This window comes from Rhineura floridana, chromosome 10 (genome assembly GCF_030035675.1).
Source record: "Rhineura floridana isolate rRhiFlo1 chromosome 10, rRhiFlo1.hap2, whole genome shotgun sequence".
NCBI lineage: Eukaryota > Metazoa > Chordata > Lepidosauria > Squamata > Rhineuridae > Rhineura > Rhineura floridana.
This window is the reverse complement of record NC_084489.1, coordinates 60,946,316-60,966,768: the sequence shown is the minus strand read 5'-3', so window position 1 is coordinate 60,966,768 and position 20,453 is coordinate 60,946,316. Positions and strand designations below refer to the sequence as shown.

The following is a 20,453-nucleotide window of genomic DNA, read 5'->3' as shown; positions in this document are numbered from 1 at the left end:
GTTGGTGGGCTCTTGTTGTGTCCCTATAGGTGTTTAGGAGGAGCCTTAGTAAGGAGGAACATGGGTGATGCCACCCCAATTTCAGTGATCATAGGTAGAGGGAGGTATAGCCATGGGGAGGTGGTGAGAAGACAAAGGCAAGGCTATTTATGCCTTGTTCCTGGCTCCCACTCTTCCCATGGACAGGTTCCTTATTGCTCATCTGCTGTGCTCACTGGCCTGTGTGTGCTGTCATTTAATCAGTACGCAATAAGGCTTCACTCATCCATGATTGGATCATGGTGCAGATTTGATGTGCATTACTGAGACCTGGGTGGGTGAGCTGGGAAGAGTTGATCTGACCAAGCTTTGCCCACCTGGATACTTGGTGCAACACTAGCACAGGCTGCAGGGAGGGGTTGCTGTGGTCTACAGAACTTCCATCTGTGTCACCAGGAAACCACTCTGTCTTGGAGCTGGCTGTGAGGGCCTGCACTTAGTGTCTGGCCAAGAAGACAGTAAACTAAGGTTATTGCTGGTGTACCATCTATCCTGCTGCCCAGCAGCTTCTCTGACCAAGCCACTCTGAAAAAGACAGTGATCTGACTGCTCCTGGAAAAGCACACCCTGGACCCATTGGTTTGTGACAAGTACTACCTAGTCTCAAATACCCTCGTTTTAGGGAAGGCAATTGAGAGGGTTGTAGCACAGCAATTGCAAGTACTCTTGGATGAAACAGATTATCTTGACCCATTCTAATCTGGGTTCAGCCCTGGTTATGGGACTGAATCAACCTTGGTTGCCCTGGTGGATGACCTTTATCGGAAGAAGGGCCAGGGAGAGTGTGACCCTGCTATTCTTACTTGATCTCTCAGTAGTTTTCAATACTATTAACCATGGTTCTATCTGAGCTCTTAAATTGGCTTCCTTTGGATCAGTTTTTGTTGGAAAGCTTTTACCTCAACACGTTACACTAGTATGCCTTGTTTTTTTGTCCCAACCAAACATAAGAATAAATTGGGATTTGGGAATGATGATGATGATTCCTAGGTGCTTTTTGTGTACAGAAATAAAACTGTAAAATAGGGGTACATTGATTATTACTGTGCAACTGTGCCCCAGAAGAACTGTGTTGTAGCAGCGGTATCACTAGCTGGGTGTGGGGAGTGCGGACCACACCAGGGTGACACCATGAGAGGGGGGTGTCACCCAGAGTAGGGTTGCCATATTGCCCGGTTAGCCGGGTTTTACCCAGATTCTTTGTATGCCACCCTGTGCCCATTTAGCCCCTTAGCTGGCCCGGATTCTCAGCTTTCATTTTAAAAAAAAAAGTTTCTAGGTGGTCCGGTTCTCGAGATATACATAAAAACGTCAGCCCCCCCGTTAAATCTTTGTTTAAACTACTGTATAGCACTTCGTAGCTTTAACCCTGGCCATTCAGGATTGCAGCCAATCAGTGAAGCGTTTGGTTGACCTGTGGCAGTGTCTAGTAAACCTCATTGCAAAGCCAGAAAATGGTGGTTTCCCCCCCGTTTATCTGAAAATCTCATAAATTGGGTAAGTATATACATTTCAGTTTTTTTTCCCCTTGTGTGTAGGAGTCAGATCCTGGGCAGTGTTTTGAAAACCTTCCCAATACTTGCTTTTGTGGGGGTAAAAGCATTGCTAATCCCATATGTCCAGAGTAAATCCCATTGAATTCAATAGGATTTACTTCTGAGACATGGTTATGAATGTGCTGAAAATCAATGGGACTTGAAGGAATGGCAGCCGTCGGAAGCGAACTGGGGGAAGGGCTGCCCAGCACGGTCTCGCCGAAAACCGCAGTAGCGGCTCTAGAAAATCCCCGGAAGGAAGCAGGTAGGGGAAAAACGGCAGCCGCCGCAGAGAGAGCCGCCGTCGTGGTCTGTAAAGCCCTTCGCAGTGGGATTTAAGCCACGTAGTGAGGGCGATCTGAGGCAAAGGAGTAACGGCGGGAGCCGCAGCTGCAAGCTCCCGCTGAGATCGGATAAGCCGCAGCCGCGGCAACAGATCAGGGGGGGGAGGGAGGGTCAAAAGCGATCAAAAGCGATCAAAAAAGAGAACTGCAGCCGCGGTCACTGAGGGAGCCCCCTGGCTACGGATACGACAGAGCCGGGGGGGGGGAGGGGGCTTGAAACTGCCAAAACAAAGAGAGCCGCAGCCGCGGTCTCAGAGGGAGCCCCCAGTCAAGGAAATAAAATAAATTGAATAGCTCTGAGGAAAGGGCGAAGAGAGCCGCAGCCGCGGTCTCTAAGGGGACCCTCAGTATGCTAGATACAAAAACGGAAAAAAGGCTTTAAAGACAAATAGACAAACAAATACGAGACTTAGCTAAATGCTATGTGAAATTCCAATCTTGTTCGTACGAAGGCAAGAATGAACTGGAGAGTGGGAGGGGCCTGACAACCCTAGTCTTGACTTCAAAGACATTCTTGCCTTCGCACGATAGGTGGAGCTGAAACCCGTTGTGATGGCCGGACTCATAGGGAAAATCAATGGGACTTTGGAGTGAATGTAAAAAAGAATTGTGTTTGTGTTCTCTTTCTGTCCCCCCCGCCTCCAGTCCTATTTTAAAGCAAGTAGGCAGGGCTTACTTAGGTATTACAGTTTTTATTCTGTAGGAAACTAATACTGATTTTTTAAAAACTAATACTGATTTTTCTGCAATGACCAACTGGTTTGACAATAAACTATTATATGGGCTGTATGTATTTATACATCTGCAGTGTGTGTGTGTGTGTGTGTGTGTGTGTGTGTAGTCTTTCCAACAACCCTGTGAAGTAGGGTTGGAAACCAAGGCAGCTCACAACAAGAAATAAAGCCATTAAAAACCCAATAACCATAAAAACAAGTATAAACAGTTGCAAAACAGCGTAAAGTGGCATGATTCAGAATTTTGGGTTGTGTGAATGAAGTTGCTTATCACTTGAGGTTGCATTTCTGTCCCTGTTTGAGTAAGCCCCACTGAATACACTGGGAGTTGCTTCTGAATAAATAAACCTAGGATTGCACTATAAATATCTTTATAGTTTGTGTAAATAATAAATATATTTGATAGTCATGCTTATATAAATATTTCTTCATTTATCATATTTTTGGTTTTTGGTTAGGAATCCTGACTGGTTGTGAGATGCTTAGTTTTCTGCCTTACTCATAGGAATCTTGTTGTGGTTGGTATGGTATTACATTTAGGAAAGTGTTACTGCCTTCTGTGTTTTTTTTTTCCTATTTACATTTCACTTATCTTCAATCTCACTCCGTTACAGCCATAGAAGCAACAGCAGCATATGCAAGATAATTAACTCCCATTACTGATAAGAGCAAGAACTTATAATAATTATTTTAATTAAAACAAGAGGCTTATCAGTACTTTGAAGAGGACCAGGTATTTATTTTCTTTCTGAGCCCAGGACTGGGTCTTTCATGATGCCCGGTTGGGGGGGGGAGCAGGAGAGTAGTCGATAAAACAGACATCCTGGCATTGGTAATCTAATTAGCAAGGTATGTGTGGGGTTGTTGCACACTTCCAGGCCCAGTTTCATTTTGAGTATGGAGGTGGAAACTGTGTAGATGTGGTTGATCAAAGGGAGAATAAATTTTGAGTTAAGCAAAGCTCTGCTTTTATAAAACCTAAGAAATGCACAGATACTTTGAATGTCTGAGTGCCTGCACCAGTGGCATACTGGAGGAACTTGTAAAACTTGCTGCAACAGTATTTAGAACTGAGCATGTGGTATGAAAGATTCCTTTTCCTAACATTTTGGCTTCTTGTTTTTCTCCACCCACCACATCTCTGAAATATATCGTATATGTAATGGTTAACCATACTGCTGCCCTGACTTACTTTATGTTTGTTGCTATTTTGTGTTTTTATTATGTTTTTATATTGATTGTGCATTTTTATTGTTTTTATTATATTTGTAAGCTATGCTGAGCTCTGTTTTTAACAGCAGAAGGGCAGGATATAAATCCTCTTAATCAATCAATCAACATTCCATAGTGTTGGAAACTAGAGTCTAGGCATTTAAGGCTGAAAATGTTAAGTTTTTTTAAAAAAAGATTTCTCACATCTTTCCCCAGTTTTTGGTGGTAATTCCTAGGCACAAAAACAAAACAACTGGACAATCCAAATATTAATATGCAAGTATTTGCATAATATGCAAATAATGTGCAAATAATTTGCATAATATGCAAATTAGCCTGCCGGATTTGTGGAACTGAAATATGACAACCCTAACCCAGAGCCGCCCCGCCCCATGGCTGGTACGGGAGGAGGTCATGGGGGTGACACCATGAGTTACCGCACCGGGTGACACCAACCCTAGTGACGCCACTGTGTTGTAGGTCTGCTTCTGGGTAAAATCTGAAATAAAAAGGGCACCTGGGTGTTAGGATTTCATCCCAGCACTGTTTAAGAGGGTTGCAGACTTGCAGTATTTTGGTCCATAGTTCCATTAAGTCATACCGCCATCTCTCCTGTGATTTGTGTCCTGGCCCTGTCGCTCTATGGTCACCAGTGTGGCTGGGAAATATTTTTGGCACATATCTCTTTCTGGTTGGAAGACAGAAAAATGTGTTTTTTCACCTTCTCCAAGGTCAGGGATTGGGGGCAGGGTCTACTCTCAAATTTGGCTAATGCTTTCTTTGTCACAACTTGACAGGTTTACAAGTGGTGGTGGAGGACCCAGACAGATGTTAAGGAAGGGGAGACATTATAGGCACCAGATAGGAGAGTTTAGGACAGCTACCTGAGCTATCATTGATTTGAGGTCACAGATGTCAGTGTTCGCCAGATGGGGTGGTGACTGCATGGCTTGCACATCCCTTTGGGAATTGGCATGCTGGCCAGAATAGTTACACCTCAACTCTGAGCTGGCCCCCAAGATTATTCGGTGGGGCAGCCAAAGCAAGCACCAGGGGCACAGGGGCAATATCGGCTCTCCTCTATTGCTGGCCTAAAATTGTTTTGCAGTTATTTACAAGTTATATATGGGAGTTTACATATTGTTTTTATCAATAAAATGGTGGGTTTTTTAAAAATCCAGCTAATGCATGCCTCTTTGTTATACGCAGTCCTTTTCCTGTAATGTATACGTAGCTCTCTGAGTATTGTGATAGGCTAAAAATTTATTTTGTTTTTGTGTGCATGTGTGTGTGAAACCATTTCAAATTTAGTTTCAGTAATATTTCTGCAAGGTTCTTCACTCCAGTGAGAAATATTTAAAGGCTCTTTACTTAAGTATATATTTAAGCTTGTAGCTGTAATAAGTTTAAAGAAATTTTAGTGGATACATGGGGGTTACTACATATTAACATAAGATGCAATGCGTCAGCAATATGGAACAAGTAACAGTAACACTGAGCAAAACATTTCCGTTATCTGTGTGATGAACAGGGTTATTGTAGAGGGATTTCCCATCTAATAGAATCATAGAGCATAAATACTGAAAAAAAACCCCATACTATTGTTAATTAACTGATAACTGAGTCTTCCGCTAGTACACATTTTATATAAATGTTTTTGCGTAGTTTTTACAATCATTATTCAATTGAAGTAGGCTACTGTTTCTTACAGATAGGGAGCAAAGACTAAAGGATAGTTATTTGTTTAGTTGGCTTTAACTCAGCCACCCCAGATCATAAGTTCAACTTCCTAACTATGACAGCATTGACTTCTGCCTAAAATATGATAATGGGGTTGCAGAGAACTATCACTAGTATTTCAACTGTTCACCAAATATATGGGGATCTGTGGCAGCAAGTGAGAGGAAGCCTATAGCCTAGTCAGTCTGTTATTCTTTAGATTAGGAAAGCTATCAATAGAGTGACTGTGGACTAGTGAAAAAAATCCCCAGGAAAGTTCTGAAATCTACTTTTGTTCCAGAAGTCTTCAGGAACAGACTTTCTAATTGGGCAAACCTACTAGTGGCTTATAAGGACAAGTATTTATATTTTCAGAAGGTACTGATCTAACCATAATAATGGTTCTATTTAAATGCCTCAAATGAATTGGTTGTCTGTTTCATAGGGTAGTGTAGAATTAGGTTCAACAGCAGGAGCGGGGAACCACTTTCAGCCAGAAGGGTGGATATAATTGTGACCAACTCTCTGCAAGCCACTGCAGGGGGTAAGAAATCACGAGCTAAATCTTGGGTTAAGAGGTAATGCTAAACCAAACCATGGCTTAACTCTGGGTAGTATGACAGCAGCAGAATGAGAAAATGAGTGTATGGCCATGATTTTCACTCAGTAACCTGTGTGTTTCCTTATTTGTGCTAAGTCATAGTTTGGTTTAATATAAACGTCAGTGACATAAATGAATTTGATGATGGAGGAAAGTGTTTGTCTAATATAACAAGTTTATTTTGCTTTTATAAGTGAGAGGATTGTTTTTTCAGAAATAGTTAACTATTGTGTACATTTTAATATGGGCCTGAGGCAGGGATCATGATGAAGAGATTGGTCTGGTTCACATGTAATGCTGAGCCATGCTTTGTTTAGCCAAATTGTGGTTTGTTTCGATGTCTAACCCAATCTAACAGACTAACCATTGTTTGGTTTTTGGGCGGAACAAGTCAGGGTTTTGTTGGCTTATGAACCAGATTCTTTAAACTATGGTTGGGCATTATGCCCTAACATAGTAGTCTTGGTTAACCATAGTTTGTGTGGCCACCCCATTGTAGATGCTCACAAAGCTAGATAGAGGTAGGATGTGGGAACAGAGGGAAAACAAATCAAGCAGTGAAAAAAATAAGTAATGGCTTGTTTGCTCATCTTTGAGAAACTTGTGGCTTGTTGAACAAAGCATGATTTAAACAAACTCTGTAATGTGAATGCAACTGTTATGTTGACACAGAGGTACAAACCCATTGATTAACTTGTTCTTAACAACAGTAGTTTAGTATTGTAATAAATGCCTTGGATTTGCTTAATGAAAAGCATAAAGTATTTTATAACTTGATGCAAAAACACATTAATCTGTTACAAATCAGACAGTGTCAAGAAGTAAACGGAAGGGCCAAGATGAGACATGAAATAGTACTGAAGCAGACATTACACACAACTTCACCCTGTTGACCTTTTCATGATATCATGCACTTAGATTCTCTAGTTTTCTGTTTTTATATGGTGGATTTTATATGATGGAAAAAGGTTCTCATAATTATCATGAGGTTATAGCTACTGTGATCTAAGGGGGGTTGTGTGGGTGAAGATAGTAGTGCATAATCATTGATGCTATAAAAACAATTCTTTATAAGTTTTATGTTGCATGAGGCATTTGTATGTGTTTGGGATTGTTCTGTATACGTTGATTAAAAATGTTAATCTATCAAATCCCTGAACATGTTTGTGCACATAGAGCTCATTCTTTGCATTCAGGGTCCAACCCCCGGCATCTCCAGTTAAAAGAATCAGGTAGCAGGCGATGGGAAAGATCTTTCTCTGCCTGAGATGCTGGAGAGCTGCTTGCAGAGCAGACAATACTGTGCTCGATGGACCAGTAGTTTGACAGTATCAGGGAACTTCAAAGGGCTCAAGTGTACATTAGCATTATTTAGCTAATAGTTTCATTGAAAGCCATGAAATGCGACTTTTTTCTTACCAATTATTTTTGAAACAAAGACACTTCAGCATAGAAATAGCAGGGTTTTTTTTTAAAAAAAATGAATGATCTGACTGCAGCTAGAGCTAAATAAATTGGTCCACAGTAGAATGGGACAAGTTTTCAAGGAGAGTTTTTCGCAGAAATAATGGCATCTGCCCCAAGTGAAAGACAGGCTATTCCAGTCACTGGGAATGGCAGAAATGGAAGAAGATAAGCTGAAGGAATGAGTATGAACTTGTGGAGGTGAGAAAGGGAACAAGGGGAAACAGATAACATAAAATGCAGTCAAAAATAAGCTGCAAGTGACAAGATAAAGTAGGACAGATTATTATTTTCAAACCTAAAGCTTATTTATTAATGTTTACATATTCAGGCTGTCACCAGAAAGTTAATTTCCAGGAGGGCCAAGGGTATAACGTGGATGAGCTTTTAGGCTTTTGTTTCTTTGATGATCTCACAGGCAGCCAGATTCTGCTTTTCATTTAAAAAAAAAAAAGACTTTCTAATGCCAAAGGCTGGTTTGAATCTATACGAATGAGCTTTGTGGATTTTTCTATAGCAGAAGAGGAGACTTTTAAGTCTCATCAAAATCCTGAAGATAATAATCTATAAATCAAAATGGCACAAGGCTTTGCCAGGAGGCAGAAGAGGGAAATGTCAAATCTTATTTATACATACCTTTTCAAAGATGGAGCCTTATTTCATTTCCTAACATACTTTTAAATCTAACATTCAGTAATCCTTCTTCACTGTGTTAGTAATTTAAACTACTCCATAGCTAATGTCACCAAACACAAGCTAAAAATTAAGGATACACACAAAATTGTATAGTTTCATATGTGTACTTATCAACCCAGATGTTTTTAAAAGCATTGACAGCTGAAAACAGCAAATAATCATAAGTAAAAAGATTATTCCCTAAATGAAAGCAAGAAAGTCACAACCTAATGAAAGCTATACAAAGAAAAATAACTGGTATTTTCTCTTGTGACTGGTTTGCCATCTTCCACACAACTTATATTTAATTAGCTCTCTTAACTTGTGTTTTAATCACCAACATTGTTTTAAATTTTAGGCCAAATGTGTGGAATAAACACACAATTTTTATCAAATAAAGGACAAGACTCAATAACTATCTTAAGCTAATTACATTCTGAAAATGTCACTCATTGAGCTGTTAATTTTAGATATAGCTTTGCAGATACCATGGACAGCAATTTGGTGTTAGAACAAATTAAACCAGAACTATCACTACAAGCTAAAATGATGAAACTGAGGTTATCATACTTCGGACACATAATGAGAAGACATGATTCACTAGAAAGGGCAATAATACTGGGAAAAACAGAAGGGAGTAGAAAAAGAGGAAGGCCAAACAAGAGATGGATTGATTCCATAAAGGAATCACAGACCTGAATTGACAAGATCTGAACAAGGTGGTTTATAACAGATGCTCTTGGAGGTCACTGACTCATAGGATCTCCATAAGTTGTAATTGACTTGAAGGCACATAACAACAAACGATAGATGACACACACCACAAATAGATGTAAACCCATATAGTTCATTTAGAATTGGCTACAGCATAGGATAGTTCACCCAGGTTGTAGCCGAATGAGGTAATGCAAGAACCATTTATGAAGAGCCCGTCTACTGCATCATCTCTACTGAAAAGATTATGGTTATGGTCTCCTTAGTTTCTGCATGCCTAGTTGCTTTCAAAACTCTCACTGATTTGGCAGAAAAAGGACAAAGTGCCAAAAAGTGGAAGACAGCAATCTTTACAAGCTAGGTATCTCAGGAAGATTATGAAATTGTTTGTTTATTTTGTTTGTGAATCGCTTCCCATTAGACTTTTGAAAGCAATTTGCAATATAATAGCATGTATAAAACAGTTGATTCATGAAATGAGTCGTGTTCTGTCCCACCAGTGACATGGCTATTATATGTAAGGATGAAAAGCTCTCTGCATGGATGTGGGCCCATAACCCTGTTTTTTAAAATTTTATATTTATTGTCCACCCTTCACCAACAGGTACCAGGGTGGGTTAGAAAATCTAAAATACGATATTAAAAAGAATTAAAGCACACTTCAATCACAATAATAAGGTGGGTTCTGAAAACATACATCTCAGGAGCCGAAGGCCAGGGTAAAGAGGTGTCTCTTTAGAGCACATGCTTTGCATCCAGAAGTTCCTGGTACTTTTTCTATTAAAGGTATGTGCCTTGATAGAAAGCCAGGTTCCAAGGCTGATTCCAGTTCATAGTGAACCCTGACTGCGCTCTTTGTAGCTGCAAAGTTCTGCCTAGCACTATAGCTGGGATGTTGAGGTAGGGGATGGAACCCCAAATAATAAAACATACAAAGACCCCAAATGTATCTTGATTAAGTCATCCAATTATAACTCTTCTCTAATGTGTGCCCTCACAGCACACTTTATTTTTAAAACCGTCTAAAGAACTCCTGGAATGTTCAAGTGTACTGGCTGACCCTAGACTACTATTAAAGAGAGAAAAATATTTTCCTTCAGGGGTAAAAATTAAACACTTGAATTATAAAACTATAATGGACAGGTGTACTGTAGAGGCATTTTTATGACACTAAATGTTGTGCTACTTGTGCGTATATTATGCACATGAATTTTCTTAATATTTATTTTATTTTATTTATTTATTTATTTGGTTGCATTTATATACCGCCCTTAGCAAATAGCTCTCAGGGCGGTAAACAGCATAGGGTAAAATACATATATGGCAATAATATGTGATAATATATGTGGAAGCTAGATAATATGCGATAGAAGACAGCTTCTGGAGGGGTAGCTTTATTGGTCTGTTGCAGGAAATATAACAAAGGGTCTTGTGGCATCTTGAAGATTGACAGAGTTATTGTGGCAGTCACTGTCAGGGGCTAGAGACCACTTCTTCAGACACATGAAATGTTACACACGCACACTCATGAGCCCAAGGCCAAAAGGGCCATGAAATTAAAAGTTAATGTACATTCTAGTTCGTTTCCATAGGCATTACAGATGCAAAAAATGCAGAAACCATTTAGCGTCATGTATGAAAATGCCCATAGGCAATATCTTATATTCTCTAGTAGAGAATAAGACACTTTTTATAAACTTGTCTTATCCCTTCCTCTACACAGACAACTGACCCGTCATAACAAACTATGACAGATCCAAGCCATAGCTGGAGACGGAGTCGGAGTTGGAAGCAATTTTGGGTGGAGTCAGAGTTGGAGTCGGAGTCGGTAGAAATGTACCGACTCTGACTCTGGCTTCAAAATAAATACTTTCATAGGAATTTAGGAAAGTTTTCTTGTTCAGAAATTTTAATCAAATATATTTTATGTTCTATCTATCTAGCCTAATGATTCACGTGGTGGTGATGAAATGCCTTGTGCTACCATTTTACTACAGTAAATTTGTTATTACTAGTTAATATACATTTGCCATTTATGAAGGAGTCGGACAGTAGAAAAACAGAGGAGTCAGAGTCGGAGTCGACGGTTTGGCGTACCGACTCTACAGCCCTGATAGCAAACCATGGCAAATCCCTAAATGATTTAAACAGTGCAATCAGGGCTGGCTCCAAAGGGCGGCCAGGTGAGGCCCTGACTGAGGGCCCCTGGGGCTATAGGGGCCCCTGAGAGGTCCCAGTGCTCCCCTTCCACAATGCGCAGCAGGATCGCTGCCATGGATTGCATGGCTAGAGCTCCAGAGCCCCCGCCATTCCCTTGCTTCTTCAACCTACCTTTCTCAGCTGTTGTGCAGTTGCATGGGCAGCACTGCCCTTAACCAGGATGGCGGCTGAGTTTCCCTAAGAGGGAAGCCATGACTGTCTAAAGTGGAATTGATGTCTGGCATGGGTGTGGCCATCTGATTAGCCAAGCCAAGCAGCTATTAGTCCGGCTTTTAGAACACCGACAGTTGGTTCTTACTGGGTATGTCCTACTCTACAATAGACTTCAGTGTTAATTTCTTAAATTAATTAAAACTCAGCCATGCACTTTTTAAATGTTTAAACTGCAGAAGATGAAGGTCAGAGTATGGGGCAAGGTCAGTAATAGGATTACAGGTACTCTGTGAACATAGTTTATTTTTTAATTAATTTCAACATATTATGAGACCACTGACAAAAAATTCCAACAGGGGTCTGGATTTTTTCTCTTGTTTTATACTTTGAACTCTCAATTCTCTCTGAGTGTTTTGTGTATCGCCATGAAAACTTAGAGGGTTATTAAGCAAACGTTTTTGAGTTCAGGACTATAAGTTTTGTAAGGTTTGTTTTGAACTGAGCTTATGGAAAGCAGCAAAATGGCATGGGGGGTATTTTCAATTTAACATTGTGAAATGCTGAAAGTCCATGCTGGCTATAGTATACAGCCACTGTTGTGGCTGTGTAGTTAAGTACCATGAGAGCAAGGTAGAGTCAAGTAGTACCATTTTGAGACTGGCCTCTTTTTTTCCTCCTTCCCTGTTGTATTAGTGCTTCTCTCTTTTTTCTCTTGCCCTTTTTCTCTTTCTCATTACTAAGTAACCAGGCCTATGTGAATTTCATGCAGTAATAAATGAGTGGTGGAGAGTCACCAAACTCTTTGCCTTGCTCAAAGATGTTATTGGGGCTCACACTGTTCACAATCTTCACTATACATTATGGCAATCCAATTTTAGAATAACTTGTGAAATTCAGGCAATTTACTACCAGTTGCAGAGAAAGAATTTGCTGCCACATAGACCTACATTCTGCAGTGCTGAAGAAATTACATTTCATAGTGGGCTCTGCAATAAAATTTTGCAAAGTGGAGTACTCTGTTCAGGCTTTCAGCCACTCTATTCCTCCTTCTCCATCTCCATTTTCCTTGTTTGCATCCTCAGTTGGTCTAATAAATGTAATATAAATCCAGCTAAATGTTACAACCTCACTAGCTAGTTAAATCTCTCTATATAAGACCACAGTATCTTTACTCAAATGCCATCTGAAACAAATTAGTCTTCAATGACTGTTTAAAGGCTTGCAAAGAAGTTATGTCTCAAGCTAACACTGTATGTTTCTCAACTGTGTAACATAAAAGCCTGTATTTTAGGTTTATCATTTTTTCCTCTGGATGAACTGTAAAACCTGAAGTTTCACATTATATGTATGCATGTGTTTAAAATTGCCAGGGTATACAACTTTTTTTACTGGCCTCAAATTGTCATTTAGATCTTTAAAAGATATTAACAATATTGGTAGAGCTGCAGCAGCTGCGTTTGTTGGAATGTAGTATGGCAGTTGTAAAATAGATGTTTGACAATGTGTAGGCAGAGTTATGTTTTTCAGGAGGTTGCAAATAAGAGCCATATTTATCATCTCCCTGTTGTCAAGGTAACCATGTTTCCTTGTTGGGTAGCATTTTTGGTAGGGAGCCTAACTTTCCCTTTCCTAATTATTGCTAGCTATTACATTTTCAATTCATTTTATGTCAGTTCTCTTGAACAACATCCAGGTTTCTCTCCTGGGTTAGGTCAAATTAGTGGAACAGCCTGTGTTACCATGTGAGTTGTGCTTATATCCTATAAATCTAAGTGGAGAAGATTTAAAGTGAAAAGTGGGAAGGAGTGTGGTATTGAATGTGTCCTTGAAATAGTCTCTCCCAGCCATTTCCCCCCTCCCAGAAGTTTACTTGTGGCCCTGGAAGCCTCACCAGGAGAAAAATAGCAGGATAAGGCAGTCTCAAGGAGAAAGCACTGGTGGGGAAATGATGTCAGGACTGGAGCTGCCAGCATTTGAACTAGGAACCTATAGTTCTGTGTGCGGCTGCCTTCTGTGATGAGCTACAGAACTGTGGGTTGGAACTTCTGCCTAGGCAGTCAAGTACCTTCAGAGCCTGGAGTGGTCACACCCACTTGGGCTACTGTTGGGCCCTCCTAGCTGGGACTTGACTTGAACAGCAAAGTCTTCTAGGCTCTTACGTTCTTCTGTTCTCCTCTTATGGCTCCCCTGACTTGGTCCTTAGTTTCGACTCCCTGGCTTCTGGCTTCTAGCTTTTGGCTCATCTTAGACAGTTGAAGCTGAGCTGCAGGCAGAGGATTTGGCATCTCTGTGTGCTAATGCATGGCCATACAAGTTTATATCTTCATGAAACTTATATGTAGTAGGTTTGTAGAATGGACTGAATAGGTATAGGAAGAAGAATGTACTTATACTGTACATTTGAACATTTTGAACTGTACATTTGAATATGTCTACTGGAGCTTTTCTGTTGCAGTTCTTGATGGCTTTTTGAAAAGTAACACTTCCTTTGTTTTATTTCCAGTCAAACTAACACAATTGCAGTCTCTTATCCCTGTCCCCCAGAGTTTTCCTCAAGACATCCCTTTCTCCTACACCCAATACCTCTACATACTGGTTCCTTGCAGCTCTAGTTCCTACTCTTACACCATGCTATTCCCATCACTTGTTCCCCTTTCTGAGCCAAGCTTTCTGTCTCACGTTCTCTGGCTAAGCCTTAGTTTGCTGAGTCTTATACATTCTCAGATAATGCCCCTTAGGCTTTTGGCATTGCTTTCTTTGGTAGCTGACACCAAGTGAATCTGAGCAGTGCCCTTTGGGTTTCCTGCTGATATCTCACAACTCTAGGAGGCGTATTCATATATGTACCAGGTCTATTTAGTTCCCCCTTCCAACTCTGCCCCACATGCCCCCCTAGCTGCTCTTGGAGGTCAGGATGACCCTTCAGAGCAGTGTTCAGTACAACATGAAGGGCTATGGAGGGAAGGAAAAATCCACAATCCCTTCACACACAAACATACATATCCATAAATTTTCTGGATACTGTTTTGGACTCTAATATCCTGTCAAAGGTAATTTATTCAGTGTATTTGAAGCTGCATGGCATTTCATGTTATAAAATTATTTGTATACTTTATGCAAAGCTACTGTTAGAGATTTGTCATGAGAATTTCTAACTACTTAGATAGTATAGGGTGGAGCCATAGCTCAATGGTAGAGCGCATGGTTTGCATGTAAAAGGTCCCAAGTTCAATCCTTGACATCTCCAGGGAGGGCCAGGAAACATTCATGTCTGAAACCTTGGAGAGGCATTGCCAGTCAGTGGAGATTAGGGTGCTACCCTCCAGATGTGGTTGAACTCCATCTCCTATCATCCCTGACCATTGACTATGGTAGCTGAGACTAAAAAGAATTGGAGGGCTGTAGTTTAGCCAAACCTGGTGTAGAGGATACTGAGCCAAATAGACCAATGTAACTTAGTAAAAGGGAGCTTTTTGTGTTCCTGTATTGAAGGGAAGTTATCTTCAGGTTTTGTTCTGAGCTGACTGCAAGTGGGAGCCTATGAAGCAAGAGAAGCTTCTGGGGACTAAGCAATAGCTTGACCTCAGGATAGCAGGTACGATCAGGCTGGAGCTGCAGGACCTTTGATCGATAAAAGAAGACAGCTTGCTTGGAGTTCAACTGAGCCCTTAAGTCTGTGGTGAGAAACCTTTGGCCATCTAGATATTATTGGACTTTTAACTTCTGTCAGCCTGGGCCAGTATGGCCAGTGATCAGGGATGGTGGGAGATGCAGTCCAGCAATTTCTGGAAGGCCACAGGTTTCCTGCCCCTGCCTTAAGTCTACCCCTTCATGAGAGTTGTAGTCCTTAAAGAGGTAGACCTCTAGGTTGGAACCTAGTACTTATCCCCTTTGTTGATTTCCACCTAGTGCATTATTTGCAGTGCCAAAGAGACACTGGGGCATCAGTTCCCTGGTGCAGATTAGGTAGTCTTTCAGGGGAATTAAGCTGGCACTGGGGCTATAGTTCAGGGCTATCTGGCTCAAGGGGCTCACTGTCACAGCCTGGATTTGTTGCCTCTGCAGCTGGTGCTGCTAGCCTTTCTGGCAAGGCCAGCTGCTCTTCCTCATCAGTGCCATGGCTGCCTCCTAAGGCCATGTTCATGATAGTGCATGTGATCACAAGAAACTTTATTGTAATTGTTAATCATGAGATTGAGAGCATTTCAGTCCTAGTATTGTGGATTTGTGTAATGTAGCTGAAAGGGACAATCCAAGTAGCGGATATAAGGAGAAGCAATGGGAAAACGGATATGATAGTTTTACTGAAGTTGTTGTGCACTGCAACAAGAAACACCGTAATGGTGGAAGTATGAGAACCTGTTTTCATGAGAAATTCTTCATGTTGTGGCCACAGGAAAAGTGTGGGGGTGAACCATTTATGTATACCTCTACTTAATTTGGCTTTCGACATTGCCTTGGTAGGCTCTAGGGTATTCACTTACATTTCACCAAAATAGAGGATAAAAATATGCATAAGATATGTATATATTAATTTATACATACACATATAAATGCAAATTTGGAAATTACTATAATTACACCTCACTTGTATGTCTGCTGTTTAGATGACCTGTGTGTGCCTTCCGAGCCTGCTGACTGTTGATGGACAACTTCAAGGCCCTGTCTTCCCTTCTTATAGCTATATTGGACGTGCACTAAGCATCCCTTCCGATAGGGGATTTCTTCAGATAAAAATATCTTCTGACAGTCCTTCAAACAGAGTACTGTCCTCTGTAAAGTAGGACACATAGCCAAACTGAGAAGGTGTGGTAAGAACTAGATAACATAGATGGACAACTGGAAAACTCTGTATCCTCCTAGAATGTTATCTTTGGTGCATCCAGAAAGCAATTCCAATCCTAGAGAAGTACACACAGAAAAAAAATGAGTCTGCAGCAAGTTCATGTAAGGGAAAGGGAGAGCAGGGCTGGTAAGACAAACTACTGGAGTATTTCTAGCTCTGCACTCTGGTACTTAGTCTGAAAAATCAATATAGGGTACTCTAAATGCTGTCTTGGCTGGTGTCCCAATGTCAGCATTGTACAATTAAAGTCATTCTGTAGAACCAGTATTTTCTGAACCATTACAGCATATTTTAGACAGTTTTTACAGTGTAATTCTAACCTGTTAAGCTAACAATGTCATCTTCATTCAAAGTGAGTGGAGCCTTTTCAGGAAAATGTGTCAAAAGGAAATGCAGGATTATTTTACAATTACATTCTTTTTGTCATATTTGTACTCCTTCCTAGGAAAACTGTAGGACTATCAGAGAGCTATGTTTGCTGTTTGTATGCAAGCCTTATTTGTAACAGGCAGTGAAGTTTTGACATAGTTAAGTCAAGGATCTCTGATAATTTAAATGTCAGAGGATGGTGGGTTGTTTACTGTATTTGTGAGTGGTCTTATTTTGTAATCGTATTGATTTTATGATATTAAGTTACAAACTTGGTGTAGCTCAATATTCTCCTTCAATACCTTTTTAGGTATTTAAACTTGATTGCAAGAAAGTATTAACTCTTTTTTGTCTTTAGGTCATTATAGCAAGGACATCTGTGATGCCTTTCACTCCACTCATGCAGAATTGTTCAGATAAGACCTTTCAAGTGCTGACTAAATAAGGAAGAAACCATGGGAAGGTTAAGCTCGCTGTAAAGGAAGAACGGCATAGGCGTTCAACAAGTTGTGTAGAGTGCAAAGAAATTTTTATCTTACTGAACTTTACCTTTTTTCTAACCAAACAAGAAAATGAGAATGCCATTTCAAGAATCTTGGGAAAATGAAAGTGAGGAAGAGGAGGGAGACTGTGATACAAAGGTGGGTGGCTCTGATACATTCTGTAAAGAGCTAAAGAATTCATTATGTGACTTGTACTCATTTTTTGAATGCCTTCTTTCCTCTGTAGGTGTTCCTTAAGCCTATTATTGAGGACAGAAACATGGAACTTGCTAGAAGGTGCACTGAAATGATAAGTGATGTAAGTAAATGTTTCCAGTAGTGTGTTAATTCCTAATTAAATGGCAATGTTTCCGGCAGAGCTAAGATTTAAATATTACCCCAAGCACACATCCAGGGCTATGAGTAGAAATGGGCAAATTTGTACTCATATTTGTGACAGGCTTGGCAGTTTTACTTTAAAATGACATTGTGGGTCTGGCTTGTGCCCTTTTAGTCTTTTCCTTTTCTTTCTTTGCAAACGTTCAGCGTTTCTAAGCAGCCAATAGAAGCTTATTCAGAACACATTAACATATTCAGTGGAATTTAAAATAATATGAAGCCCAAATTCTTTAGCAGTTGGCTTTAAAGTGTCATTATAAGGGTTGAATTTGAGCACTTAGTGGCTCCCCATCCTTTAGGTAACTAGAAAGTTGTTCTTGGTGGCCCTTTTTGATGTTTTTTCACATGCTGCTTTTATTTTATTTTTTAATTTTTTTGGTATTGTTATATGTGGTTTAATTTTATTAGCTGCTCTGGATTTATCTCCAGAATTAGAAATCTTTTACTAAATAAAGGTGAAATCAACTTGATTTTACTGAAGTAGCCGTTGGCCACACCATAATCTCTCAGCTTCATGACCACTATCTGTAATAGGGCAATAATAATAATTGACCTGCCTTGAGTGTATATACTGAAAGCAGCCTGAACACATCAGAATGCTTAACTTTGGCTTATCATGCCCATACATAGTATTTACTTTTTTTTCTTGAGACCCACTGATTTCAGTGGCACATTTGATCACTTGCTTAACTGTTTTACATTCAAACAAGTGAGACTTAATTGTGTTTAACTTTGGCTGGATTGTGCCTTAAATTGGGTACTGCTGCTGCTTTTATTGCATGCACAGAATTGAAACTTGTCAGGTACTCAGTGGATAATATGAAGCGAAACCACTGTCCATGAAGAACCTTATTCACCAGGCCATTGATTTTCACTGGCTTGATGGAATTCTGTTGGATTTCTGCCAGTACAAGCATAGTGATGATAACAAAAAAGTTTAAATGTCCTCATCTAGCCTCTTTAAATCTCTCTGATGTCCTATTCCTAGCATTGATTCAAGCGTCACATTTCATTTTCTGAATGAGGTGCATATAAGCTACAAAACAAAGGACACTGTTTGAAAGGCTGCCAGTAATTTACTGAGCTAGCTTTAAAATGGAACTGGTTCATCCCATTCCCACCCCTTCCTGAAGGACTTCAATTAAAATACAGCTACTGAATGTACTTGGGTACCATTGTCAAGTAAAAAGGAAAGAAGGAGTGAAGGCCCATTTCTCCCACTGAAGAGAAAGAAAGTGTGCCAGGTACCAGTCTGTACCAGGTAACCATTCATGACATTGAAAATGGTAAAAATGTTAAGCGATGCAGAATTATTTGGGCTGTTGGCTGATTTAGTAAATATTAGTCACAATTGTGTAAGTTTTGGCTTGTTACATTTTCTTAGAAATGAAATAACAATTTTGAACGAAAACCCACAAACTCCCTTTGGTTTTAGATAATGCATGCATGTTGTCAGATGTTATAAGATGTTATAAGATGTTAAAAGAGGCTTCCGTTGCATGAAGGTAAAAGGAGAGTATCTCATTTCAAATGATGACCAGGACAAAATGCTACCATGCATACCACTGCTATAAAATAATTATTGCAATTATGTGGGGCAAAGAATACAAATTATAAAATAGACTTTTTATTACAGATTATAAGCCAATATTGTAAATACGTAAATGTCAAACAAAAGAAAGAGAAAATTCCAGGTAGCTGTGTGCCTCTAACCCCCCCCCTTCAAGGGAGTCAGCTTAGTTCTTATGTGCGTTATTTAAGATCAGGACAACCTTAATCCAGCCACCCTACCAGAATATATAAGCATGCTGCAGTGACACAGGCACAGTAGCCATAACTGAGAATGCTTCATTAAATACACCCAAGGAGTAGATTTATACATGCATGTATGTAGCTTGATTTCTCACTTGACTCTGTTGAAGAGGACTGTATGTGAGGGGATTTGAAGAAATATGGAACTGCTGTCAATAGCGTATGATTTGTGTTGGCCCAAGGACATGTGCAGGTCATCATTTGATGATGTAGCCATCACGTGATGGACCTGCTTTGTGTATTGAGCTCAAGGTTTTCACATGTCCAGAAGGATGTTTGATCTTCTTCCTGAACATCAGCATTACTGCATTACATACTGCTTTTGAAACTTTCCTGAATGTCAAACTTGGCTTCTTATGGTTCTCTGTTGGCAGTTTGAGTAAGTACTTCTGCCTGGTTACTTTAATACACTTGCTGTGTATCGCATTGCCCAGTTTATACATGCACACTCTAATATCTTATTTTCTGTTTCTCCTTTCCAATCCACTTCTTTTTTATTTTGTCCCTTTGCAGGTCCGTTATAAAGAAGAATATGAAAAATCGAAAGGCAAGTGCACATTTGTACCTGACACCCCTCAGCTAACACATGTGAAAAATATCTCTGCCTTTATTTCTGAGGTAAGGCACAGAATATTTGGGGAATAGTTTGGTAATATTTACAATCCCACAGTGACTTATGCAATAGTGGTTTACCACTTCTACACTCTTGTTTTATGAAGCAGCTCTAGTCACCAATATTTTTAAGTAGAAAAAAGACCACTGATTGTATGTAGTAACTGAAGTGTATGTTCAGACTCCAAAATATTTCACAGGTATTAAATATTGCAGATGAAAAAATTATGGCTTAAATAAAACTGCAATAAATGTTCCCCCCTTTCAGCTTTCATACTGAAGGTAGTAATTGGTGGGAAGTAAAAATATTTCCTCAAAAATGCATTGATACTGAGAATATTCATTATTCTGCCCCTTCCTCAATCTGTTCAGTGTTATTGCTTCCCCTAGCTTCTGCTGCTTCACTATCATGTCATATACTCTTGGTTAGTACTTTGTTTTTCCTGGGTTAATGACCAATCCCAGCCAATCATGGATCACATTATTATATTCTGTTGCCAACCAGATTTGGTTGTGTGATGTC

At 39.9% G+C, this 20,453-nt stretch overlaps 1 protein-coding gene across 4 annotated transcripts in view; it reads left to right on the top strand.

Moving 5' to 3' along the window:
- The window catches only part of NEBL (nebulette), a 238,277-nt gene that overhangs the window by 123,204 nt on the left and 94,620 nt on the right, over positions 1 to 20,453 (top strand). Inside the window, exons 1-3 of one of the 4 annotated variants that reach the window (XM_061585609.1) lie at positions 17,165 to 17,266; positions 17,355 to 17,426; positions 19,832 to 19,936. The exons of the other annotated variants lie outside the window; for them this stretch is intronic. Of the exons in view, the coding sequence (XP_061441593.1) occupies positions 17,198 to 17,266; positions 17,355 to 17,426; positions 19,832 to 19,936 (246 nt within the window). The 5' untranslated portion in view covers positions 17,165 to 17,197. Of the gene's footprint in view, positions 1 to 17,164; positions 17,267 to 17,354; positions 17,427 to 19,831; positions 19,937 to 20,453 lie in introns of those variants that run through there. 4 annotated transcript variants of the gene reach the window in all.